This window comes from Sorex araneus, chromosome 2 (genome assembly GCF_027595985.1).
Source record: "Sorex araneus isolate mSorAra2 chromosome 2, mSorAra2.pri, whole genome shotgun sequence".
In the NCBI taxonomy this organism is placed as follows: Eukaryota; Metazoa; Chordata; class Mammalia; order Eulipotyphla; family Soricidae; genus Sorex; species Sorex araneus.
Window position 1 is genome coordinate 249,174,401 of NC_073303.1, and position 26,057 is coordinate 249,200,457.

At 60.0% G+C, this 26,057-nt stretch overlaps 1 protein-coding gene across 1 annotated transcript; it reads right to left on the minus strand.

Moving 5' to 3' along the window:
• Nucleotides 1-1,198: 1,198 nt before the first annotated feature.
• On the minus strand, nucleotides 1,199-25,358 carry FAF2 (Fas associated factor family member 2). The gene is made up of 11 exons (XM_004611439.2): nucleotides 25,214-25,358; nucleotides 15,298-15,366; nucleotides 13,502-13,636; nucleotides 12,196-12,272; nucleotides 9,374-9,512; nucleotides 7,851-7,936; nucleotides 7,641-7,732; nucleotides 7,174-7,351; nucleotides 5,700-5,871; nucleotides 5,474-5,617; nucleotides 1,199-3,926 (listed from the first exon to the last, which is right to left on the minus strand). Exons 1-11 carry the CDS (start codon nucleotides 25,274-25,276, stop codon nucleotides 3,744-3,746), a joined length of 1,338 nt encoding a protein of 445 aa, XP_004611496.1. The 5' UTR covers nucleotides 25,277-25,358; the 3' UTR covers nucleotides 1,199-3,743.
• Between the last annotated feature and the right edge of the window lie 699 nt (nucleotides 25,359-26,057).

The following is a 26,057-nucleotide window of genomic DNA, read 5'->3' on the forward strand; positions in this document are numbered from 1 at the left end:
GCCAGGTTACCCTGGTTACATCACTGGTGTAGCCCAAAGACAACCGGTTATTGGTAACGGTGGTGCTGATCACAGATGGGACACAGACAGGGGCTGCTGGGGAAGGTATAAATAGCTTCTCAGACGATCACAAATATTGAATTAGTAAAAAATTCCATTCCTAGGGCTGGCACAGCGGGGAGGGCGTTTGCCTTGCATGCGGCCGACGCGGGTTCAATTCCCAGCATCCCATAGGGTCCCCTGAGCACCGCCAGGAGTAATTCTGAGTGCAGAGCCAGGAGTAATCCCTGAGCATCACCGGGTGTGACCCAAAAAGAAAACAAAAAATTCCATTCCCTGGGAAGACAGGACAACAGATACGGGCTTGCCTGGCCCTGGGTTTGATCCTGACAACCCTCCCACAGGGCGCCCTGAGCCCCACCACTGAGCCCTGAGCACTGACATGGGACCCAAACTATGACAACAAAAATTCTTAGGAAATCTAGTCATTCCTAGTTTTCCTGGTAATTTAGGAAATTTGTTATTATCTGGTTCCCTTCCAAACTGCCCACGGGCCCGAACGATAGTACAGCGGGTAAGGCGCTTGCCTGGCACAGGCTGACCAGGGTTTGATCCCTGTTAGATCACATGGTTCCCTTGGCCCCGCCAGGAGTGACCCCTGAGCACTGCAGGGGGTCATCTTCAAAATCAAACCAATGAAACTCAAAGGGCTTTCCTAGGAGGACAGGGGAGATGCTTCACGTGGACTCGTTTATCCACTTCAGTCTACAAACCTGGGGCTGAGCGATCACTCACCTTGCAGGTGGCCAACCCGGGTTCAACCCCTGCCATCCCCAAGGGCCCTCCCCCCCCAAGCGCAGAGCCAGGATTAAACCCTGAGCAAAACAATGAGGGGCTGGGGCCATAGCACATCGGGGAGGGCGTTTGCCTGGCACGCGGCCGACCCGGGTTCGATTCCCAGCATCCCATAGGGTCGCCTGAGCACCGCCTGGAGTAATTCCTGAGTGCATGAGCCAGGAGTGACCCCTGAGCATCGCCGGGTGTGACCCAAAAAGAAAAAAAAAAAAAAACAATGGACCCAGGCCTGACGTACCTGCCCCAACAGCCCCGTCCAGCCATGAGGCCTCTTCCTTCCCCCTTCCCTCACCCCCCCAAGACCCAGCCCTCTCTCCACATAAAGCCCACACCTTGCTATGAAGTTTGTTATAAAACATTTAATGTTAACCTACAATACAATGTAAACTTTTATGAAAAAAAAATTTTTTTTTTGAAATACACTAGATTTCCTCAGGAAGTTGATCACAGAACTATGGGGGGTGGAGTCAGTAAGTATGTGGGGGGGAGCGGCCGCCTGTGCATGTCATCTCCCAACACCAGCTCTGGGGCGAGGGCAGGGGGCTCCTTGCTCCAGCACCAGAAGACTCCCCTGATTTTTGCCTTCTGATGGGGGGGGGTCAGCCTGACCTGTTCCCCTCCCCAACACACACACGTTTGCCCCCGCCCCAGGTTCTTCTGAAGCTCTTCTCTTCCCTCGGGCTTGGCACACTTAGTGATTCTCATAATGACTGCTCAGGTGGAAGATTCTAGATTCTTTTTAGTTGGTTTAGTTTTGCTGTTTTTGTTGAAACAGATACTCTGCTCTGGCCGTTTTCTTGCTCAGACCAACGCACCAAGAGGCCAGCAAAGAGGAATATTGGCTGTAAGAGACAGAAGCCCAACTGGGTGTGTGGTGGGGAGGGGGGGTGACTAAAGAAACCCAACAATCTCCAATGCAGGGGGGGCGGGGGGGGGTGTCTCTGCTCGGGCCTCTCCCCCTGTGACGTGGTGGCAGGGGCCCCCTCAGTCCGGGGAGGGCGCCGCCGCGTGAACTTGGAAATGCCAAGTTGGAGCTCCGGGCTGGGCCCCTGGGGTGGTCCCAAGATGCGCCCTCAGAAAACTGCAGTGGGCGGACAGACCCCAGGGCCGCGGGCCCAGGCTGGGGGTGTCTGAGGACAGGCGGGCTGAATACTCCCGGCCCCCTGAGCTCTCCGAGGCCCAGTGGGGTGGGAAAGGCAGAGGCGTAAAGTGCATGGACAGGAAAGGATGCGGATGGTTCTGGAATGACTCCGGCCACGTCGGAAAACGTGGTGGTCAGACCTGATTCCCTGGAGCCCAGGAGAGGGGCGAGAGAAGCAGGCAGAATGGGGGGCAGGGGGACAGTGGTGGGGAGAAATAGCTTTTCCTCCTGGGGGTGGTTCTTTGGACCCTCTGGGGGCCGCGGACAGGCACAGCTGTCCCGGGGTGGCAGGGGTTGGGGCCGGGTAGGAAGGAGACAAAACCGGGTTGGGGGTTCTGGCCACGGCCAGCAGACAGGGTACCAGACCCCCGTCCCATGGCTGGGGCTCTCCTGGCACTTCCCAGAGGTGACCCCAGGGACCCCACTGCAGGCCACGGCGCCCCTCTAGGGTCACTGCCGCGGGCGCTGGCACTGTGGAAGAGTTCTGCTCAGGTTGGCGGGACCCCCCACCTCCACGCAGACCGATGTCTGCGGCTCAGCCCCCCCCCACGGCCACGTCCCCAGGGCCGCCCCATGAGGGCACACGTGCAGCCGTCACACGGGAGCAGGACACGTCACACGGGAGCAGGACACGCGGGGCCAGCCATGAGCTTGAGCGGCGACAGAAACCCACGCCCCAGAAGGGGGGTCCACACCGGAGCGTGTCTCCACGGAGAGGTGGGGGGAATGATCACAAGGTGGGGGCCAGCCGGGGCTCCCCACAGCATTGCTTCTTCCCAACACTGTCCCCCAATCCCGCCCGGGGAAGCCCCGAGTGTCCGGCCCTGGGGATCCTCTAGAAAGGCACCAAGCTGAGGAGTTGGGGGACATGGCGCACCCCGAGGGTGGCGGTGAAGCCAGGGGCGCCTGGGCAGACACAGCCTGGGGGCTGGGGGGGGGGAGATCTCCACCCTCACCACCCCACCCCTGCATCCCCCCCATGGCTCCACGTGGGAAAGGCCGGCGAAGCACTGGACCCAACAACTTTCCCTGGGAAGCCGAAGGGGACCCCCGCCAACACCGCCCCCCCACCCCCGGGCACCTTTATTACACTCAAGGGTGGGGGGGACCCCAGGCCTGAACTCATGGATTGAAAAATTGGCTCTTTTATCAAAAGGGAAGAGAGGGAGGGGGAGAAAAAATACACCTACGGTCAGCCTCATTCCTTTGGTCATTTACAAAGCAACCAGAAAAAAAATAAAATAAAATAAAAAGGCAAATTCTTCATGAATCGCGCGGGAAGTTCGCAGCCGGGCTCTGCTCTCGGCTCCTCCCCGGCCGACCACGCGCGTGCGCGGCTCCATGGAAGCTGGAGGGGCGTGTCCCGGGGTGGGCTGCCACCCCTGAAATCCTTCCGCTTCTCGTTTCCAGAAAAGCCAAAATGAACGCGCGCCGGTGGGATGCCCCCATTCGGAACAACAGCCGAAAGGTGCTGGAAGGTTCTGGAAGGTTCGAGGTGCATCAGCGGTGGGGAAGGGCAGGCAGGCGCACTCGGGGCTCACCTCTTGCACACGCAGGTGGTGGCTGTGGCAGACAGTTTCCGATCCTTCCTTAGAATGCAGCAGTCTTTTAAAAAAAATATCGTATTATAATAATAATAATAGGAATTTCTCTTTCTTTTTTTTTTTTGTTTTAGTTTTTGGTGTTTGTGTGTGTGTGTTTTCCGTTTCTTGGAGGGACTGGGGCTGGAGGGGCAAGGCAGACAGTGTCATTCGTCTGTGAGGTCCTGAACAAAGAGCACTTCTGTGTGGCTGAGTCCCGCCTCCTGCAGCGTGGGGGGGTTGGGCCACTCCTCCGAGGGGGTGCACGGCAGCACCCGGCGGGGGAAGTTGGCTTCGATCTGAAACTTCTCGGGGCTTTCTTTCAAGGAAAACAAGAAGTCGTGAATGACCTGCCGACAGCAAAAGAAAGAAAAAGTCGTGAGGAAGAGGGGCTGGATGGAGCAATAGCACAGCGGGGAGGGCGTTTGCCTTGCACGCGGCCGACCCCAGTTCGATTCCCAGCATCCCACAGGGTCCCCCGAGCACCACCAGGAGTCATTCCTGAGTGCAGAGCTGGGAGTAACCCCTGCGCATTGCTGGGCGTGACCCAGAAAGAAAAAATAAATTCGTGAGGGAGGAAAGGAAAGCTCGGCGCCCGCTGCCCTGCCTGGCGCCCGCCGGGACCATCTCTCCTGCGATCTCCGTAACCAGGACCCGGGGTCTCGCCACAACGCACAGAGCTTCCTCCCTGCCTGTGTGCCAGGGCCGGATGCAGCGCCGAGACCCACCCAGGGGTGGCTGGTGTGTAGTTTCCTTCTCTCTCCAGCCCCGGGACCCGGCTGTGACTTGGCCGGGGCACTGGACAGGGCTGTGGCTGGGCCTGTGCGGCCTGGACGCCTCCTCGGGCGCGGCTTCCCTGGGCCTCGCTCCAGGGAGCAGGGTCGGGCCAATGCCGCTTCCAGCCGGCTGGGACCCCGGTGCCCTCCCGCCCCGCACTTTCACCTCCGGCCTGTATCCCTGAAACCAGGGTGACGCTACACTTGGGTCTGTGACCTGGTCTTGCTGCGCTTGGCAGGCCACAGGTACCGGGTGAACGCGATGTGGACACACGCCAAGGAAACCCACGTCTTTGTGGCTGGCACTTTCCGGGCAAGGTCCACTCTACATTGGGGTCGGGACCCAGCCTGCACTACCTCAATGGGGACCACAGTGCCTCCGACCAGGCCCACACTCCCTCGCTGGCACACCTGCGGGGGCTATGCTTGGGGACTCCACCACCACCGAATGCCCACGGTGCCCCCTGACACTGGACGGCTGGGACTACAGCTAAGCGTGGTGCCAAGCATGGCCACGGCAGCCTGAGTCTCTTACTTCCACAGGGACAGCTTCGGCCACCACAGACACGTGGACAGCCCTGGGGCCCCAGGGGGTAGGGGCCACCTGGCCGGCCCCCGCAAGTGGCACCACCTTCTTGGGCCTTGCCAGAAACCACAGCCCCACTGGTGGGCCCTCTGATCACCCTGGGGAAGAACCCCCCGCCGCCGTGGGCCCCAGGGCAGAGAAACCCTGACCAGGGAGTGCAGAGGGCGTGAGCGAGCAGCCAAGATGGCCCGATCCTCGGGGCCCGGGCGACAGCACAGCGGGTAGGACATTTGCCGTGCAAGGGGCCAGCCAAGGTTCAATCCCGCCTCCTAGTCCTGGGGAGGGGAGGGGGGAGGGCTCCACGCTCAGGCCGGAACTGAGCGCGGCCACCATGGGCAAAGCTAACTGGCAGCTGGGCCGGGAGGCCGTGCCCGCCTCACCCCGAACCCACTTCCTGCCTCTCCCCTCTCGTCACAGCATCCCACCACACACCGTCCCCCCACCCCCGCCAGGAACCCTGCGATCCCCCGCCCAAGCTGACGCTGCCGGGGCTCTGCCCGGCCCCCCGCCCAGAGACAGACGGGCGCCTCCTCACCGTGAGAGATTGTGAGAAGTGGAACCGCCTCTCCACGCGCGAATCGTTGGGTAATTTGAAAATGATCTTGACGCTTTCGGGGTCGTCGGGGGAAGGCTCGGGGGGCAGGCACTCCAACTTCCGCTCCTTCTCCTCTTGCAAGTCCTACGGGGACACGGGCCAGGGTGAGGCCGTGCGCCGAGCAGGCGCCCAGGGGTGCGGGGTGTGTGTGTGGGGGGGGCCTCACCCGCCGCCGCCGCTCCTCCGCCAGCTTCTGCTGCTGCAGCTCCTCCTCCTTCCGCCGCTTGCGCTCCCGCTCCTCCCGCTTCCGGCGCTCCTTCTCCTGGTCGGCCCGCAGCGAGGCCAGGTAGGCCTCGTCCTGCTGCTGCCGCAGCACCTGGGTCTGGTTCCGCTCTTCCCTGCAGAGCCCGCCGCGGGCAGGGAGGACACGGGCAAAGGCACACACACACACAAGCGCCTTCTTGGTGGGGCAGCCCGGGCCGTCAGACTCGCACCAGACTTGGCACTGCCTCCCGCCCCCCGCATTGTTTCCTTCTAAACGGGGGTAAGCAAGATGCTGATCTGGGCAGACAGCACCAGCTCCCACCCTCTGGGGGCCCCTGGAGGGTGAGGGTGCAGGGTGGACCTTCACCCCGCAAGCTCTTCTCTCGCCCCTTCGATTCAAACTAAGACGTTGCCGTCCCAATTCCAGCCAAGCGGCAGTCTGCAAAAATCACGCCGCAGAGGGGTGGCCAGAGCCATAGTGCAGCGGGGAGGGCGCTGGCCTTGGTCATCAACGACCTGGGTTCGATCCCTGATATCCCATAGGGAGCCCGAGCACCACCAGGAGTGATCCCTGAGCACAGAGCCAGGAGGTAACACTGAGCCTCACCGGGGGTGGCCCAGACAAACAAAAACAAAAACAAAAAAGACATGAAACCCGCTCTCAAGCCCCTGAGCGACACCGGGGTCCCCCGAGGCACAGCTGTGTATGGAGCTACACTCTGACCCCACCCCACACCCCTGACCCCCCTCAAAGAGTAACAGAAAAACTTCTCTGCAGTTTTTCAACTTTTCTTACAAGAATGTCGAAACTGTGTTGGGAGAAGTGGGAATCACCTTTTCCCCTGGTTTATGGCTTTTCACACCAGGTTCTAAATGACAGACGAGCTGTCCATAGAATCTTAGGTTTTACTTTTTTGTTTTTGTTTTTGGGTCACACCCAGCGATGCACAGGGGTCACTCCTGGCTCTGCACTCAGGAATTACCCCTGGCGGTGCTCAGGGGACCATATGGGATGCTGGGATTAGAACCCGGGTCGGTCGCATGCAAGGCAAACGCCCTACCCGCTGTGTTATCGCTCCAGCCCCAGGTTTTACTTTTTTTTGTTGTTGTTACACCTGGCTCTGCGCTCAGGACTCACTCCTGGTCATGTTTGGGGGAACCTATGAAATACCAGGGATCGAACCCGGGCTGGCTGCATGCAAGGCAAATGCCCTCCCCGCTGAACTATCCCTCCGTCCCCCGTGTCCCTTTTGACCCACTTCTCGGGAATCGGCGAGGGGGCGATGCTGAGGCCAGCGCATGACAAACCAACAGCCACAGCCCCGTCCATGAGCCAGACTGGACGGGGCCTTTCCAGTGGCCTGATACTACACAGCAGCTTAGCTTTGGTCAGGCCCCTCCCCCACTCAGATGCCAGCCAGGGCAGTTCCCGGTACCTCTCCAGGCGCTCGGACACCAGGTACGTCTGGTTGGCGTCCATGATGAACGTCAGCTGGTTGGTGAGGTCATCAGGCTGGATGAGGCCCTCCAGCCGGCCCACGACGGTCATCCTCCGGTCCTTCAGCATGATCATGGCCAGGAAGGGATAGGTGTTCTCCCGCAAGGCCTGGGAGACTGCGGGGTGCGGAGAGCAAGGAGGGGCCATCAGCAGTGGCAGGAGGAAGGGCGGTGCTGGGGCGTGGCCAGGACACCCGGAGGGGTGTGGCCAGGACATCCCTCAGGGGTGTGGTCACGAGACAGGTAGCTGGACAGGCACTAGGCATGGAGATTGACCCTGCAGACTCCGGGGTCTCGCTGTGCCCAGGGGTACTCTGGCAGAACTCAGGGCCCTGGGGGATGCAGGGGATCGAGCCTAGTGCCCGGGCAGGCACTCTTCTCCAGCCCCCTCTGAAGCAGGCCTTACCCCGGTAGCCCTCAGGCTTGTTGGTGGAGCAGGCCCAGAAGAGCATCCTGCTGTTGATGAGGGAGATGACTTCAGGGGCGCAGAGCGTGTTTCTGTGGGGAGGGTGGGAGGGGCGGGCAGATAAGCAGGGGGGGCGCAGACCTTCCCCCACCCTGCCTGCCGCACCACAACCCCCGCCCCAACGCCCGGGCGGGCGACGGCGTCACCCACCGGCAGAACTCGTCCGAGTCCTGGTGGTCGTCCCCATGCAGGTAGACCAGGAGGAAGCGCAGCTCCCGCTTGGCGTCGTTGAGAGCCTACGAGAAACAGGACACGCCCGCTGACCGCGGCTGGGGCCTGGCCGGCGCCATCCATCAGGCTCAGGGTCCTGACAGCGACGGGTTCGGCCACGTGTTTAGGAACCGAAAGAGAAGCGAGGGAGACCGGGTGAGCGCGAAGGCTGCCAGCCCGCGCTTCCTTGCCCGGCCCCTCCCATGCAGTTCTCTCCCCGCAAGAACTGCACGGTGGGGACCAGGGACCGACCTGCAGGCCCGGAGCACAGGAGGGGGAAGAGGTCATGCCACCCAACGTGGGGCAGGCACCAGGGGCCCAGGGGGTGTGGAAAGTGGCGGGGCTTCATGATCTGTGCTGACCGAGCGCTCCTGGGGGCAGTTTCCTGAGCCAACCCCCTTCAATGCCCACTTCCCAGTGAGCCCAGCAGGGCGGGCCGGGGCTCCCCTCCCCCACCACGCCTGCTCGAGGGACTCCGTGAGGGCGGGGGCTGCGCATGGTGGGAGTGGCCAGTGAGATGGCAGCCGGAGCAAGGGCGGCAAGAAGCAAGAGCAAGTGGGACTGGTTTTAATTTCTTTGTTGTTTGTTCTGGGGCAACACCCGGCGATGCTCAGGGATCCTATGGGGTGCCGGGGATGGAGCCCAGGTCAGCCGTGTGCAAGGCAAGTGCCCTCCCCGCTGTGCTACCACTCGGGCCCCAGGCCGAGCTGTTCTTTCTTCCCAAGAAACCCTGGACAGGCTACAGAATGGAGACACCCTTTGACCTCTAGTACCCACAGTGGGCATTCTAGAACATTCTCGGGGCCGGGTCGAGATGAAGCTTCACCCTCGGCCAACTCCTAATTTCTGCACTCAGGGGCTGGGGGGAGGGGGAAGTGCGCACAGCAAGAGAGGCCTGACCGTCCTCAGGTCTGCAAGGAAGGAGTGACGCTCACAGCAATAGCCCGGGGGGGGATGGGCTCTTTGCCTTGCACGTGGTTAACCTGGGCTGCTCCCCGGCATTCCATAGGGATTCGGGGAGGGATCCCCATGCGGAGTGATCCCTGAGCACAGAATCAGAAATAACACCCGAGAATCACCGGGTATCCCCCGCCGCCAAAAAAAAATCCCAAAACTCACAGCAGGCGCCCCCCAGCCCACTCGGAGACTGGATGGAACCACTAGACCTTCAAGGGACAGGGAACCTGCTCTTAGCGGAAAACAAACCAAACCCCCCTGAGCCGCCCACCGAGTACCCAGGGCCAGCCAAAGGCTCCTGTAGCTTGCAAGGGAGGCGGCAGGCCAGCCAGCCATCAGCGGACGGGTCAGAGGGCAGTGATGGGGGAACCCTTTCAGGGCAGGGGACAGAGGCGGCGTGGGCGCTGCCGGATGCACTGGGCTCTGGGACGCCGCGGGGAGGGCCGTGGCCCCCGGCGCTGGTGCTGCACGGCTGAGGCGCGGCCTGCGGGGCGGCTGGCACTGACCTGGCTGTAGGTGCCCTGGTAGAAGACAGGGTGTGCCCGGCCGTATTTCTCTTCGAAAGAGTGCATAAAGGAAACAATGTCCCCAACAGGGTCCGTGACCCGGCTGCGAGGGTCTGGCCGTATAAAACGCAGAGCGAACCTGGGGAGGGAGGAACAAAGAGCTCGTCAACTCGGCTCCTGGCCGGCTGGGGCTGGGGCAGAGGCCGGGCAGGGCGAGGGGCACCCTCCTCACCCCACCCCCCCTCCCACGGCCAGATGGCTCGCGTCCGCAAGTGGGCAATTCCCACAACACAGTTGGTTCTGGGGGGGGTACACCCATCTCCACTCAGGGTCCCGAGATCCTGGGGGGGAGCGGGGAGACATGGCCGGAACACCCAACAACCCCCACACTCGGCATGGCCCTGCCCGCAAGCCTGGGCTGGGGGGGTCCACGGGGGAGGCAGCAAAGACAAGCTCATGTGCCCCGTTTCCATCAGCATGCCAAGTTCTGGGGGGCAGGGTGAGCTACCGCTGCCTGTCCACTCCGGAGGGCACCTGGCCATTGCTGAGTGTCAGGCCAGGGCAGCGCCCCGGCCACCCCTGCGCTGAGATCAGTACAGGCCAGGAGAGCAAAGGGTAGGCCTGCCAGGGCGGGCAGGACGGACAGACAGGCGGACGGCACGCTCGGCCCACCAAGGAGACAAAAGTCCAACCCTTTTCTTTGCCAATGGGCAGCACGTGCCTCGGTGTCTCAACAAATACGCCACGACACTGTCACCAGAAACTCTGCGTGGGACAAGGACACAGCCATGGAAACTCAAGGCCAACAAAGAAACGTGGGGTGTGTGGGCGAGGGGCGGGGGACACAGACCACGGCACGGCCTCTGTCTTTGCTTCACGTCTGGGGGCCAGACCTGGAGGTGCTCAGGGCTCAGTCCTGGCGGGACTCGTGACCACTGAACCTGGGCTGGCCGGGTGCAGGGCACACACTCCGCCCGCTGTCCTCCGCTCCCCGGCCCCCAGCTCAGTCCTCTCAAACGGCTTTCCAGGCCTCCTATGCTCCCTCTCGTTTAATGCTGGCTTCTGGGCTATGCCTGGTTGTGGGCACGGCTGACTCCTGACTTTGTGCTCAGGGATCGCTCCTGGAATGGCCTGGGGTACCCTAAAGGGGTGCCAGCAATTGAACCCGGGTTGACCACAAGCAATGCAAAGAGACACACCCTCTCTCTCCGGGACCCTGCGCATTCATCCCTGTTTGGGTTTCTTGGCGACGCTCAGAGGTCACTCTTGGCCCTGTGCTCAGGGACCACACCTGGCGGAGCCCAGGGGACCCCATGGGGTGTCTGGAATGGAACCCGGGTCAGTCAGCCACGCGCAAGGTGAGCACGCCTGAGCTATCTCTCCGAGCCCTGGCGTTCACAGTGAAACCACACAGGGATGGAGAGAGGGCTGGCGGACAGCTCATGAAGCGGGCGTGTGTCCATCCCCAAAGAGCCACAGGAAACCCGCAGTGGCCGCAGTCCGCGCGGCGGGGTCCTCCCCTGCAGCCTCTGCTCCCCCAAAGCCAGGGCCAGAGAGCCTCGTTCCATCCGTGGCTGAGAAGATGAAGCGGAGATACCCTCATCCCTGGGGGCTCTCCGTGGAGCCCCGATGTGCCGCCCTCGGAGGACCCCATTCCTGGCCCTGGTCCCCCTATCCAGAAAGCTTTTGGCACCAGCCACTCCCAGGGCAGCCAGGACCCCGAGGGATGGGGAGTAGCGAGGGGAGAGTGAGGGTGTGGGGGGAAACTCGTGGGCCACTTGGGGTGAGGGGCCACGGGCAGGGGCTGGGAGGGTGCAGGGTGGCATTCCCCGGGGTTCCCGGACCCCTCGGAGAGGGCAGCAGTGGGAAAGGGGGGGGATCACCCAGGGAATGAAGCTGCGGGGGACAAGATGCAGTGGGGGGGGGGGCGGGGAAGAAGCACCCAGGGGACAGACTCACTCCTGAGGCCTGGGAGATGGGGGGACCCTTGACGGAGCCAGCTCGGCCCCGTCTCCCGCTCCACTTAGGACCTCATGAGCCCCGACCGGAAGGATGCCGAGTATGCTTAAAATGTTGCAAATACTTTTTTAGGGGGCTAGGGGCCACACATGCGGTGGCGACCAGGGCTTACTCCTGGCTCAGTGCTCAGGGCTCTCTCTGAATGGTGCTCTAGGCGGTGCCAGGGACAGCTGAATGCAAGGCAAGTGCCCGGTGACCGGCCTCTCCCCGCCAGGCCCTCACATATAATGCCAGTCTCCCTCAAATATTTCATTTTTGTTTGGGCTTTGGGGCTACCCCTGGCAGTGCTCAGGGCACCCTCCTGGCTCTGTGCTCCAGGATCACTCCTGGCAGGTCTCCAGGGATTCTAGGGGGTGCTGGGGATTGAATCCAGGTCAGCCGCCAGCACAGCAAACAGCCTCCCCAAGTCCTATCTCTCTGGCCCCTCAAACGTTTTCATCCTGATCTAAAAATGGCCAAGGGACAGGGCTGGAGCGATACTACAGCGGGGAGGGCGTTTGCCTTGCACGCGGCCGACCCGGGTTCGATTCCCCGGCATCCCACAGGGTCTCCCGAGCACCGCCAGAGGTAATTCCTGAGCGCAGAGCCAGGAGTATCCCCTGAACATCGCCGGGGGTGACCCAAAAAGCAAAGAAATAAAACAATAAAAATTAAAATGGCAGAGGAAAAGGATTCGGAGGTCTCCAAGGACCACCAGGGCACCTCCACTCGGGTTAGCATTCTGCTCGCCACACAGAGCCAGGGTGCTCTGGCCGACACCGAACCTGCCCCGCCACCTGCGAGGACAATCCCAGGGCACCTACCGAAATATGTCAAGTATTGTGTAGTAGGTAAACCGGAATGGAAGCATGATCAAGTAGTAGCCCCAGCCGAGCAGTCCCTGGAATTAAAAAAAAAAAAAAATACACTTAGCAGCCACGCCACACTCTCCCCTGACCCCTGAGGAAGACTCAAGTTCTGCTTTTTTGGGGGCTGGGGGGATGGGGGATTCATAGCCAGCGACGCTCAGGGCTTACTCCTGGCTCTGTACTCAAACATTTCTCCTGGTGATGCTCAGAGGAACGTATGAGATGCCGGGGATCAAATCCGGGTCAGCCGCATACAAGGCCAACACCCTCCCCGCTGTACTCTGGCCCCAGGTTCCGTCGTTTTAGTCTCAGTTCATCCGCCTCTCGGCCAGCTGCCATTTGTACCCCAGCCCTGGCCCCCTCGGCCTTTGGAGCCAATGACATGCTCTGGAACCGTGTTCCCGATCACCCCACCATGCTTCTTGCTGACATGACTGCTGCATTCCAACTGCTTCCAGGGGCCAAAGAGGAAGTAAAGTATGGGGGGTTTAAAGTGCTTGCCTTGGGGCCCGAGCGACAGTCTAATGGGTAGAAAGCTTGCCTCGCACACAGCCAACCTGGGTTCGATTCCTGGCATCCCATATGGTCCCCCAAGCATCACCAGAAGTAATTCCTGAGAGCAGAGCCAGGAGTTAACTCAGAGCATCGCTGGGTAGGGCCCCAAAACCAAAATAAATATAAAACAAACAAATTTATTAAATAAAGTGCTTGCCTTGCACACAGCCATCCCTGGCACCCCATAGGGTCCCCCAAGCCCATCAGGAGTGACCCCTGAGTGCAGCGCCAGGAGTCAGCCTGGCGTAACCGCCTGGCGTGGACCCAAAACAAAACCAATCAAGCAAACAACAAAAAAATACAGTGGCTTCTCATGAACTCCAAAGAAGCCTCAAAGGAAGGCAGTGAACAGACATGCCCCTGGGTCTGCCCAGCGGAGACCGATTCAAACAGGTGGCACACAATCTGGGGGCCTGTAGAGAAAATCCACGGTGTCCCGCAGTCAACACTCCCTGCAGGCGTTTAGACTCGGGGAGACTCTGGGGCGCAGCGGGGACTGTGGACCCAGGATGACCGCACGCAAGGCTAAGCACTTGACCCGCGGGGCTATGGCTCCGCCCCCACCAGGCCTTCCGGAATCCAGGGGAAAAGTTTGGGCCGACCAATCCCCCCAGAGTCGGGGTGCCCGGCAAGAGGAAAATCTGGCCTCGATGAGTCCTCGGTCGGCTCCATCCCACCGCGCCGTCCCCGGCAGGGAAACACTCACCCGCGGCTGCGGTCTGGAGACCACGTAGCTGTAGATCCTGTGGTCGGCCGTGTTGACCTGCAGCGGCCGGGCCGGCGGGGGGTTGAACACGCTGGGAACGCCCTCCTGCTCATTCAGTCGGTCCTGCACAGCAGCCTGCGAGGGAAGGAGCCAAGGCTGGGGCTGGAGCCAGAGCACAGCGCGCAGGGCGTTTGCCTTGCATGCGCCCGACCCAGGTTCGATCCCGGCATCCCATAGGGTCCCCCAAGCATCGCCAGGAGTGATCCCTGAGCGCAGAGCCAGGAGTAACCCCTGAGCATCGCCAGGTGTGACCCAAAAGGCCAAAAATAGAGCCAGGGCTGGCACCAGGTTCCCTCCATCCCCGAGGCCAGGCCCACTCCCCATGCCCACAGCACCCCACCCCAGCATCCACCTCTCCCACCTTTTGTGCAGGCGCCTGGTGCCCAGGCACTTGCTTGAAGCGACAGTCACTTGAGCCAGGAGAGCCTGACTTGGGGGCACGGATGTCCTCCAATATTCATCATGTGGGTTTTGTCTTTTGGTCACACCTGGAGGTGCTCAGGGCTGACTCCTGGCCCTCGGGAGCTCAGGGAGCAGTCCTGGCGGGGCCCAGGGGACCCTTTGGGACACTGGGGCTTGAACCCCACTGGGTTCAACTTGCAAGGCAAGCGCCCTCCCCACTGTGCTATGTCTCCACCTCCCCTAGTTAGGTTTTGATTTTATAGTGCATAAAGTTCTTTATTTGGGGCGGGGGACCCGCAGCTGGCAGCGCTCAGGGCTTAGCCCTAGGGGGGCTCAGGAGACCCTATGCAGATAGAACCGGGGTCCCTTCGTGCTGGGCAAGGTTCCTGCCTCTGCTCCCGCCTGCTCATTCCCTTCTACCGCCTGTCTGTGAAGGGCTCTGCCAACCTGGTGCAGTGAATGACACAGTCTGACCTCAGGGTCCTGGCCTTCCTGGGCTTCGGGGAAGCAGCCGATGTCCCCGTGAGAGTTCTCAGGGTGATGCTGGCTACCCAGGGACCATGGCAGTCAACCTGGGGACTGAACTCAGGGCCCTTAGCACCCCCGCCCCCATGAGCACTGCACCACAACCGTAAGTTGGGGGCCTGGCTGAAGAGGGTGCACCATGGCGAGCAGGTGTGTGCGGCCCTGCAAAGCTCGGGAACCCCCAAAGCACTGCGGCCAGGGTGTGGGACCAGGGGTGCGGCACAGCCAGGCAAGTGTACAAACCCTTAAACAAACAGTAAAAACTCTTTAAAAAGAGGGGGAAAGGGGCTGGAGAGATAGCACAGCGGGTAGGGCATTTGCCTTGCACGCGGCCGACCCGGGTTCAAATCCCAGCATCCCATATGGTCCCCTGAGCACTGCCAGGAATGATTCCTGAGTGAAGAGCCAGGAGTAATCCCTGTGCATCGCCAGGTGTGACCCAAAAATCAAGAAAAGAAAACTTTTTATTATTTTTTTGCATTTGGGGCATACCAGGGGATACTCAGGGGTTACTCCTGACTCCGCACTCAGGAATTACTCCTGGAGGTACTCGGGGGACCCAAAGGATGCCAGGGATTGAACCCAAGTTGGCTGTGCGCAAGTTAATGCCCACCCCGCTGTACCGTCTCTCCATCCCGGAAAAAGACATCATTTTGCCAAAAGTTGCTGAGGGAAACAATAGGGGTCCCAGGGGGAAGAGGCTCAGTCGCCCCCTTTCCTGTGGTCTTACGTACATACAGTGCCCACAACTGCCACCTTCCCCTCCCTTTACCAAACTGACGTAAATGTGACGCTGGGGCTGACAGTACCTCAATGTTCCAGTTATGCTGTTCCAAGGTATGGCGACACTGATCCATCGACTCGATGCCCGTCAGGTCCTGAAAGGAGAAGAAACACCAAATACATTCAAGAAAAAGCAATTTCTCATGGGGGGAAAAAAATTTTTTTTGGAGGGTTCTAGGGACCCCAGGCAAAAATGGCAGTCACGGGCTACTTTGGGAGCCCTCGGGGGCCCAATCAGAGGCTGGGATCAAACCTGGGTTTCTCGAAGGCAAAGCCTGAACCCAGCTGACAGAGCTTGCTCCCGAAGCCCCCATTCCTGTTTTAATATTCAATATAGAGATCAAGGGGCCGGACAGACATCACGATGGTAAGGCATTTGCCTTGACTGCAGCTGACCCAGGTTCGACACCCGGCACATGAAGACTATTCCCTGAGAGTGGCAGGAGTGATCCCTGAGCACTGAGCCAGGAGAAAGTCCTGAGCACTGCTTGGTGGGACTCAAGGGCCCAGAGAATAGAGGTTTTTTTTTTTTTTTTTTTTTTTTTGCTTTTTGGGTCACACCTGGCGATGCACAGGGGTTACTCCTGGCTCTGCACTCAGGAATTACCCCTGGTGGTGCTCAGGGGACCCTATGGGAATCAAACCCAGGTTGGCCGCGTGCAAGGCAAACGCCCTTTCCGCTGTGCTATGGCTCCAGCCCCAGAGGGTTTTTTTTTTTTTTAAGAAACTGGAAATCTTCGTTAAGAACTGGAGGGTGGGGCTGGAGCCATAGCACAGCGGGTAGGGCGTTTGCCTTGCATGAGGTTGACCCAGGTTCGATTCCCAGCATCCCACATGGTCCCCTCGAGCACCGCCAGGAGTCATTCCTGAGTGCAGAGCCAGGAGTTAAGCAAAAACAAAAACAAAACAATAAAAGAACTGGAGGGTTCCGCGTGTTGCTGCGCACTGGCCGTGAGGCCTCAGACAGTCCAGACCAGGAGATCCTAACTGGCCCAGGCCTCCGACAGGTTTGGGTTTTGTCCTTTGGTTTTGGGGCCTCGCCCGATGGTGCTCCGTGCTTCCCCCCGGCCCTCTGGGGGGCGGGGGAGTGCTGGGGAATGAACCCGAGTCGGACGCATGCACAGCAAAGGCCTTCCTTGCCCGTCCCCCGTTTCCAGGAATGACCGCTGGCTGGTGGCTGAGAGGCCCTGGCCCCTTCCCGTGTCCCAGCACTGCCCGCAGGGGCTGGGGAAGTCCACACTTTCGCCTCCCCTGGCCAGGTATCCTGGAGGCCCAAGGCTGAGCTCAAAGGATGCCCGTGGGAGCCTGGGATCCGTCTGGTCCCCTAAGCCAGGAGGCAGAAGCAGCCAGAGTGGACTCGAACACTGGCAGCGCTGGGGACAGAGGCCAGAGGGACAATACAGTGGGCAGGGCGCTTTCCACGCACGAGGCCGAACAGGGTTTGATCCCCAGCACAGTCCCCTGAGCCCGTCAGGAGTAATCACCAAGTGCGGCCGGATGTGGCCCCAACCTCCCCCAGCCCCAAGAAAACAAGAACATAAGTTTCATACGGATGAGGCCCGGGGCTCAATGCTCAGCACACACACACCCACCAAAAAGGAACTGGACAGGACTTGCCTCTACCCGGAGTCTGAATGGTCACTCTGTGTGGGGGTTTGGGGACCACACCTACGGGGTGCTCAGGGGTCGCACCTGGTAGGGATTAGGGGATCCTCCAGGGTGCCGGGGACAGAACCTAGGCCAACCACGTGGCAGGCCAGCGAACACTCTGGATTTAAACAACAAACATGGGGGACCGGAGAGAGAGTGCCGTGAGCAGGGCACGTACTGGGGATCGTGTAAAAGCCAGTACTTCTTCCGAGTTGCAGAAATAGTCCACTTCAAAAAGAAAATTGATTTCTTGGCGCTGGAGAGATACCACAGGGCTTCGGGGGTCTGCCCTGGTGCAGCCCATGTAGGTTCGACCCCCAGCATTGCGCAGGGGTCCCTGAGTGCTCTCTGAGCACAAAGTCAGGAATAAGCCCTGAGCGCTGCCACGGATGGTCCCCAAGCCAAAACAAACCCATAAAAAGACCTTTTTCTATCAACTGTGATAATCGAGTTCTCGGTGGAAAGCCCCTAGTGACACTTCCACACATCTCAAGAACAGCAGGATTTCTTAAATCCCCATTTTCCCAGCTCGATGCAAGGCTGCTTGTCCACAGGACAAATACACAGAATTTTCCAGGAGTTCAGGATGTCAGGCAGGAATGGAGAATCTGCTGACTCTGCCTTTTTGTTGCTGTGGCTGTTGTTTTGGGGCCACCCTCAGCGGAGCCAATGGGATGCGGGGATCGAACCCAGGTCAACTGTGTGTCAGGCAAGCGCCCACCCTGCTGTACACTTACTCCTGCCCCTTTTGACATGGACTGATTACTTCTGGATGAGCAGATAGCCCTTTCAGAAAGGGATTCTCGGGGCCAAAGCGATAGCACAGCAGGAGGGCGTTTGCCTTGCATGTGGCCGACCCAAGTTCAATTCCTGGCATCCCACAGGGTCCCCCTAGCACTGCCAGGAGTGATCCCTGAAAGCAGAACCAGGAGTAACCCCTGAGTATCGCCAGGTGTGGCCCAAAAAACAACAAAAAAATTATATCCAACTTAAGGGAAATTGATTACACACACACACACACACACACACACACACACACACACATAGAGCAATAGCTGGGGGGTCCCTTTGTGCTGGGGGGACAAGAACCAAAGCCTGCCTTGCCTGTGCCCCACGCAGACTCCATCCACAGGGTCCCCCAGCCCCAGCAGGAGCGATTCAGAGCGCAGAGCCAGTCGTCAGCTCTGAGCACCACCAGGTGTGACCCCAAAACAAAAATCAAGAAGTGGGCTGAGGATGTGATGGCATCTGTCCAAAGGAATGCCAAAGGGACAACAACTGGCATTAGGGAACTGCCCGGTGAGACCGAGCAACACCCGCCGGACGCGGGCCATGACACACATCAGCGCGGACGGCAGAGGCGGCGCCCAGAAGCTCCACCAACAAGGCAGGCGTGGAGAACCAGAAGAACCAGAAAGCTGGCACAGCCTTTTGGCGATGTCTCACCAGGCCAGAAACACACGCAACACACAATACCCACGGGGCCCAGAGGAATGAAAACAGGGGCACCGAGCAGAGCCACAGCCAAAACATTCAGGGACCTGTGTGCGGGGGGCAGTCAACAGGGGCAAGGGGCTCGACGGCCACCAAGGAAACACAGCTACACCAAAGATGGCTTCGCACCCACAGAATATGATTCAGCCATTAAAAGAAAACAACAACAAAGACAGAGAGATAACAGCGGGGAAGGCGCTTGTCTTGCATGCAGCCGGCTCAGGTTCGATCCCCGGCATCCCCTGGGGTTTCCCTGAGCTCTGTCAGGAGGGATTCCTGAGCGTAGGATCAGAAGCAAGCCTCGAGCATCAAAACCCTACAGTGGGGAGGGTATTTGCCTTGCCAACTCGACCAACCCAGGTGAGATCCCCAGCACCCCATAGGGTCCCCTGAGCACCACCCAGATCCCTTGCAGGAGTGATCCCTGAGTGCAGGGCCAGGAGGAAGCCCTAAGCACTGCCGGGCGTGGCCCCCAAACCAAAACAACACCCCAGGCTGTGGGGGGTGTGGGTGTATTATATATATGTTGCCCAAGAGACGCAAATCCAGAGAGTGAATCACTGGTCACCAGGATTAGCAAGAGGAGATGTGGGTAGTCACTGTTGAGTCTGGGGTCCTTTCTGGGACGGTAAGAATGTTCTGGAAGGAATCAGGTGGTGGCTGTAAGATAGACCTGAACTGGCTGAGGCGAATACTTAGGAAGGGTGATGTCATCGCTACAATACGTTTCTTTTGTATCACCGCTTCACTGCAGAGCCAGGATTTTATCAGTAACAGTTGGTTTTTAAGAGTTCAAGTAGGGGGGCTGGAGCAATAGCACAGAGGGTAGGGCGTTTGCCTTGCATGGGGCAGACCAGGGTTCAATTCCCAGCATCCCATATGGTCCCCTGAGCACCGCCAGGATTAATTCCTGAGTGCATGAGCCAGGAGTAATCCCTGTGCATTGCCGGGTGTGACCCAAAAAACAAAAAACAAACAAAAAAAAAAGAGTTCAAGTAGGAGCCAAGAGATAGTCAAGCCGGGAGGGTGTCTGCCTTGCATGCAGCCAACCAGGGTTCAATCCCCGGCACCACAGAGAATCCTGAACCCCTCCAGGTGGCACCCCTGGGCACAGAGCCAGGAGCGTGGGCTGAGCACAGCTGGGTGCGACCCCAAAACCACACAGCAGCTGTTGGCATGACTTACACGCGGAGGCGGGGGGCCTGGGAGCAGCTCAGCTGGCTGAAACAAACCGCTGACTCCCAGTGCCTCCGACGCGCACCAGGGTGCCGTGGCAGCCCCATTTCCTGGGCGCCACGTGTGACAACCACCCTCGCGGGCAGGTGCGTAAGGCCCAGTGAACCCCTCAACCCGTACGCAAGCAACACACCACCACCTCGAGAGACAGAGGGAAAGCCGCAGCTGGGAAACAGCAGGGAGGTGCCAGTGCTGCACATGGCTGGCCCGGGCTCGGTCCCCGGCATCCCACAGGGTCCCCTGAGCACCACCAGCAGTGTCCCAAAACAAACTGCAAACCCCAAATGAAAAAATAATTCTTTTAAATAAATTAAAAAAAAAACATGGGGCTGGAGCGATAGCACAGCGGGTAGGGCGTTTGCCTTGCACGCGGCCAATCCATCGATCTGGGTTCAAATCCCAGCATCCCATATGGTCCCCTGAGCATGGCCAGGGGTAATTCCTAAGTGCAGAGCCAGGAGTAACCCCTGTGCATCGCCAGGTGTGACCCAAAAAAGCAAAAATCAAACAAACAAACAAACAAACACCAGCACCACCACACCTAGACAGAGAATTCCAGAACTTCTTCCCTTTCATCAGATGTACTGAAACAGAAACAGAAAAATGTCGCCACCTGAAGAGCTGAAGCAACAGTACAGTGGGGAGGGCCTCTGCCTGGCATGTGGCCCACCCGGGTTCGATCCCCAGCAACCCATAGGGTCGCCCAGGCACCGCTAGGCGTAATTCCTGGGTGCAGAGTCAGGAGTAACCCCTGAGCATCACTGGGTGTGACTCAAAAGGCAAAAAAAAAAAAGTTGGGCTGGAGCAAGAGCACAGTGGCTAGGGTGTTTGCCTTGCACGCAGCTGACCTGGGTTCGATTCCCAGCATCCCATAGGGTCCCCTGAGCACTGCCAGGAGTAATTTCTGAGTGCAGAGGCAAGAGTAACCCCTGTGCATTGCTGGGTGTGACCCAAAAAGCAAAAAAAAAGGTTGCCACCAGAGGCAGCCTGGCCTAGCCTTGGTGTAGGAGAGGAGTGCCCCAAACACAGCAGACCCAGGTTCGATCCCAGACACCACACAGGGTCCCCTGAGCCCCTGTAGGAGCGATCCCGAGTGCAGAGACAGCAGGAAGCCTTGAACACTGCTGGGTGGTGCCCCCAGACCAAATACACACACCCGACACTTAATAGAAAGTCTCTGAGAGAGGCCGGAGCCACAGCGCAGTGGGGAGGGCACTGGCCTTGCACGCACGCAGCGAGGGTGGTTGTCACACGGTGCCCCGCATCCCATAGGGTCCCCCGAGCCCCGCTGGGTATGGCCAAGAATCCAAGGCAAAGGCCATGCATATAGCCAACAACCAGGGGTGATCCCTGAGCATGGAGCCAGGAGTAAGCCCTGAGCAGCACGGAGTGTGTGGCCGGCACCATCCCTTCCTGTCCCCTCAAAAAGGCTTAGGAAGGGGCTGGAGCGATAGCACAGCGGGTAGGGCGTTTGCCTTGCACGCGGCCAACCAGGGTTCGAATCCCAGCATCCCATATGTCCCCTGAGCACCGCCAGGAGTGACCCCTGTGCATCGCCGGGTGTGACCCAAAAACCAAAAAAAAAAAAAGTCTTAGGAAGCAAAGGGCCGGTGCTCATTCAGTCTGCTGAACAGTGTCCCCAGCCTCGAGCTGGATGCAACTGCCCCCCAAGCCCTCAAGTAGCCATAATGACGATGTTAATAATGCAGCAGCCTTAAACCAGTGCCGGCAGCAGCCACACCCTCCAGAGGGTCCCAAGTCAAAGCCAAAAGGGGAACGCGGATAAAATCTTCAACGCCACCAGCCCTGCGCATGCGCGCTGCCTAATAAAGAAGCGTGAGCCAGGCACGTGCCCGCAGAGGAAATCTGAGATTCCGTTTATCTTCCTGGGGTTCAGGTCGGCTTGAACGCCATGACGCAACATCCCGTGGCCGCGCTGGGGCCCTGTCCAGCCCAGCTCACTCCAGCTGGGCTCGGGGCCACGCAGGAACACCCGAGTCGCGTCACCCACCCGGGTGACACAGCTGTGGGCGGCCGCCCGACACTGCAGGCTCTGCGGGGCCGCCCCACGCGCAGGCTGATGTCCACAGCAGGTTCAAGAACTGTCTCCCCACGGGCCCTGCCGCTGCAGGGGTGCCGACTCCTGCCCTGAGCACCCCACTGCCTGCCAAGGCACCGTGCGGGGAAGCCACAAGGAAATCCGGCGACGGGAATATCGGATTCTTGGGCGTCTGTTGGGGGACCGGACAAGGCGCTCCGGGCTTATGTGATCCCCTGGGCTGGTTCAGAGCTCAGGGATCACTCCTGGCAGGCTCAGGGGACCCTGTGGGGTGCTGGGGAAGTGTGCAGGGCAAGCACCTGGGTGCCAGGCCTGTCTCTGACACCCCCCTCACTGGCCACCAGACTAGCAGGTCACCTTGACGTCCTGCCTGACCAGATGTTTCTTCATCTGGAGGCAGGAGCGACAGTACAGCAGGGAGGGCAAGACCGGGGTTCGAGCCTGGCACTCCACGAGGGCTCCCACCACACCCCACCAGGAGGGACCCCGAGCACAGAGACGGGAGTAAACTCTTAAGCTCCTATGCAGAAATCCTGGGGTGGGGAGGGGGCAGAGCCATAGGAAGGCGGGGAGGGCGCTTGCCTGGACCGGTGACGAACCCGGGTTCAATCCCCGGCACCCTACGGGGTCCCCCGTGAACCCGTCAGAAGTGAGCCCTGAGCAGAGCCTGATAGGAGTCAGCTCTAAATGCCTATGCATGGAGACACAGCGAAACTCCCTGGGTGCTGGGGTCCAAGTGTGGCACCCCCACCCCAACCAGTAAATCGTCCCGCCTCAGCCACGGTCAATCAAGGGGTCCACTTTGTCCCCCATCAGTTCTCCTCTCTTGCCCTAAAGCTGCTCTGCGAGGCCCAGTGGGAACTGTGGTCACAGTTGGCCCCAAGTATGTGGCTTCTCCTCTGGGGCAGAGACAAGAAGGTTCTGGAGCATGCAGCCACTACAGCCAAGGGATCTCACCGCCTCGAACCCGTTTCCTCTGTAATAAAACAAATAGGGTTGGAGTGATTTAGGACAGCGGGGAGGGTGTCTACCTTGCATGCAGCCAACTCAAGTTCCATCCCGGGCATCCCATACAGCCCCCAGAGCCCCGCCAGGAGTGACCCCCTTACATACAGCCCACCCGGGTGGAATCCCCGGCATCCCATATGGTCACCACCAGCAGTGGTTCCTGAGTGTAGAGCCAGAAGCAACCTCTGGGCACTGCCAGGTGTGACCCCACAACAAACAAACCAGCTACCGCCTGGCTGCCTCTGGTCGCAAGCTAAGGAACTGAGTAACGAAACCCTCATCACCCCCACTTCACCCTACGACCACCTGGGGCTCGACCCCTGAAGCACGGGAAAAGGGGGGGAATGGGGTCCTGGAGTCACACGCAACTCTGAAACGAGGGTTCCTCAAAACCTGGGCGCCTTTTGGGCCTCAGGGATTCCCATTCTAACGGGCTGGTTCATCAAATGGGCCCAGAACTGAGTGCATAGGCTGAGTGCGGGCTTTGCAGGAGGAGACCCGGGCTCGGTCCCCAGCACCAGTGACCCTTGAGCACCGCTAGGCATGTCCCCTCCATCACCCCTTCCCCGCCCCCCCCCAAAAAAAAAGTCACCCAAACTCCCAATGCAAGCCAACTACTACTAAGGATGGCATTTTTCCAAAGTCCACTTCAGAGACACGGTCAGGGCGATAGGTCAAAGGGCCACAAGCTAAGGCACTGCCAAGTGGGACGCCCTGATGTGATCCCCAGCACCACATGGTCCCCTGAGCCCTTCTTGGAGCCCCAAGCTAAAATAACCCCTGAGCACTGCCCTGTGTGGCCCCCAAAACTGAAGTAACAAACGGTAATAAGAGCTGGAGAGATCAGACACACTACGGGGGGCTAAGGCACCTGCCCAGAAACACAGCCCAACTGGCTCTGTCCCCGGCACCCCATGGCCTCTCCAGCCCCCGAACCAGGAGGGAGCCCTGAGTGCACAGCCCGGGGTGGTCCTCAAATACCGGAAGCAAACAAATCTGACCAGACTGGGGACGGTGCCGTTAAGACAGTGTGTGTGTGGGGGGGACAACTGCCTTTCACCCGGGTTTGATCCCTGGCATCCCACAGGGTCCCCTGAGCCCCACCAGGAGTGATCCCTGAACATCTCCACTTGTGACCACACCCCCGACATGTGTACACACACACACACACACACACACACACACACACAGATCTGACCAGTCATTTGGTTAGTACCATTTGGTACCATTGGGTCACTTTCTGTGCTGGGAATTGAACTCGGGTCTCATGGGGGCCTCAGCAGCCACCCGACTCCCTCCGCAAACAGGGACTATGACAGGACGCACCCACGGGGCTGTCGTGGTTCGCCTGGCTACTGTGTGCCTGTGTGTTTTCCTTACAGCATCCTACACCCTCCAGAACCGGGCCTTGGGTTGCTAATAGTGGAGCTAGGGATGGGACTCGGGGTGTGAGAGGAACCAGTCAAAGCGGGCACTCAGGTGCTGGGCGGCTGACCCCAGCCCCCCCAAGCCTACCCTCCACAGGCCACACCACACCCTCCCAAAAAAAAATAAAAAACACAACTGTTTGCAAAGCCCGGAGCTTCAGCACTGGGGCAGGGGGGTGAGCTGGGTCATGTGAATGAATGAACGCTGCATCCGGCTCAGGCAGGGGACCATGGGGTCGCCAGTGTGTACAAACCAAGGGGCAGGCCAACAGCATCCCCAGACATCAAAAAGCTCCTGATTTCTCCCCCTCCCCCACGCCCCCTGCACCCCGCAACTTGGGGGCTGCGGGGGGGCGGGGCCCTGGGGAGATGTAACTTGTGTGATACCGATTTGATTTTTTTTTTTTAGGAATCAGACCCCGGGCTGATTTCCAACTGGGTGGGGGCGTGAGGGGGGGTCTTCTCAAACAGATGCTAAACGCTTGACGCCCAAAGCTCCCCCTTAACGACTAAAGAGTGGGGCTGCCCGCTCCTCCGAGGGGCGCTTGCAACCAGCCCCATCCTTGGGCACCGATGACACCCAGAGCCTGGCCCGGGTGGGGGGGGTGTCGGAGGGTCGAGGCGGGGGAAGAGGCGGGGGGAGGGGGAGACGGGGAGGCCGGTCCCCAGCCCCGAGCACGGCACACTCCCCCCCTCTCCCCTGCGCCCGACGCAAACGTTGGTAGTGGCTGCGGCGGCGGCGGCGGCGGCCCGGGACGACGAAGCCAGACTCGGAGGCGGGGATTGAGCACGTCGCGGGGGCCGGGGGAGCTGCAGAGTCCGCGGGGGACGACGGAGCGGTGGGGTGGGGGGGTCCCCGAGGGAGGAGGCGGCGGCGGCCGGGGGGGACGCGGCTGCAGGGCCGGGCCGGGGAGGTGGGGGGGACCCGGCGGGGCAGTTGGCGTCTGGGGGGGAGGGGGCCGCCCGCTGGCCGGAGCCGGCCCGCTTGGCCGGCCAAGTTCGGGGCTCCTCCGGGGGCCCCGGCTCCTGCCCGCGGCGGCCTCCGCTGCACCGACGACTCGCTGCTACCTGAAACTGCAGCAGCTTCTCGGTCTGCTCCTGGGTGAGATCCCGCTCCTCAGGCGCCGCCATTTTGCCGCCGCCTCTACGCTTCTGACCCGTCCGCACCGTCACCCGCCGGAAGTGACCTCGGGCACCGCCACTTCCGGCCCCGAACGGCCGCCCGGGCGCACGCCGCGCCTGCGCGCGCTGGCCCCGCCCAGGCAGGGCAGAAGGGGCGTGGCGGCGCGCTAGGCGGCTGCCCGCTGGGGCCGCTCCCGAGCACTTCCGGAAATGGCCCACAGGTGAGTGGGAGCCCGCGGTGCCGGAGGCTGACTCCTGATGCTCCCGAAAAGGACGCGTGCTCTGACCCTGAAGCATGTAGAATCCCATATTCCGGGAGGGATTTTATATATTATATATATTTTTCTTTTTTTAATTTCGGTGGGTTCACACCCGGGGATGCTTAGGGTTATTTTTGGCTCTAAGCTCTTATTAACGGTGCACAGTGGACCTTATGGGATGCCGAGGATCGAACCCCGGGTCATTCGCGTGCAAGGCAAAAATGCCCTTCCCGCTGTAGTATCGCTACAGCCTCTAGGATTGATTTCTCTCTTTTTTTTTTTTTTTTGGCTCTTTGGCTTTTTGGTCACTCCTGACGCCGCTCAGAGCTTACTCTTGAGCCTGTGGTCAAGGTCACTCGGCATCTGTCGGGGATTAATCACACATGCAAGGCAAGGACATTGCGGGGCTAGAGCGATAGATAGTACAGTAGGTAGGGAAGTTTGCCTTGCACGTGGCTGACCCGGATTCGATCGCCGTCATTCCATATGGCCCGCCCGAGCCCCGCCAGAATTGATCCGGGTGCCAGAAA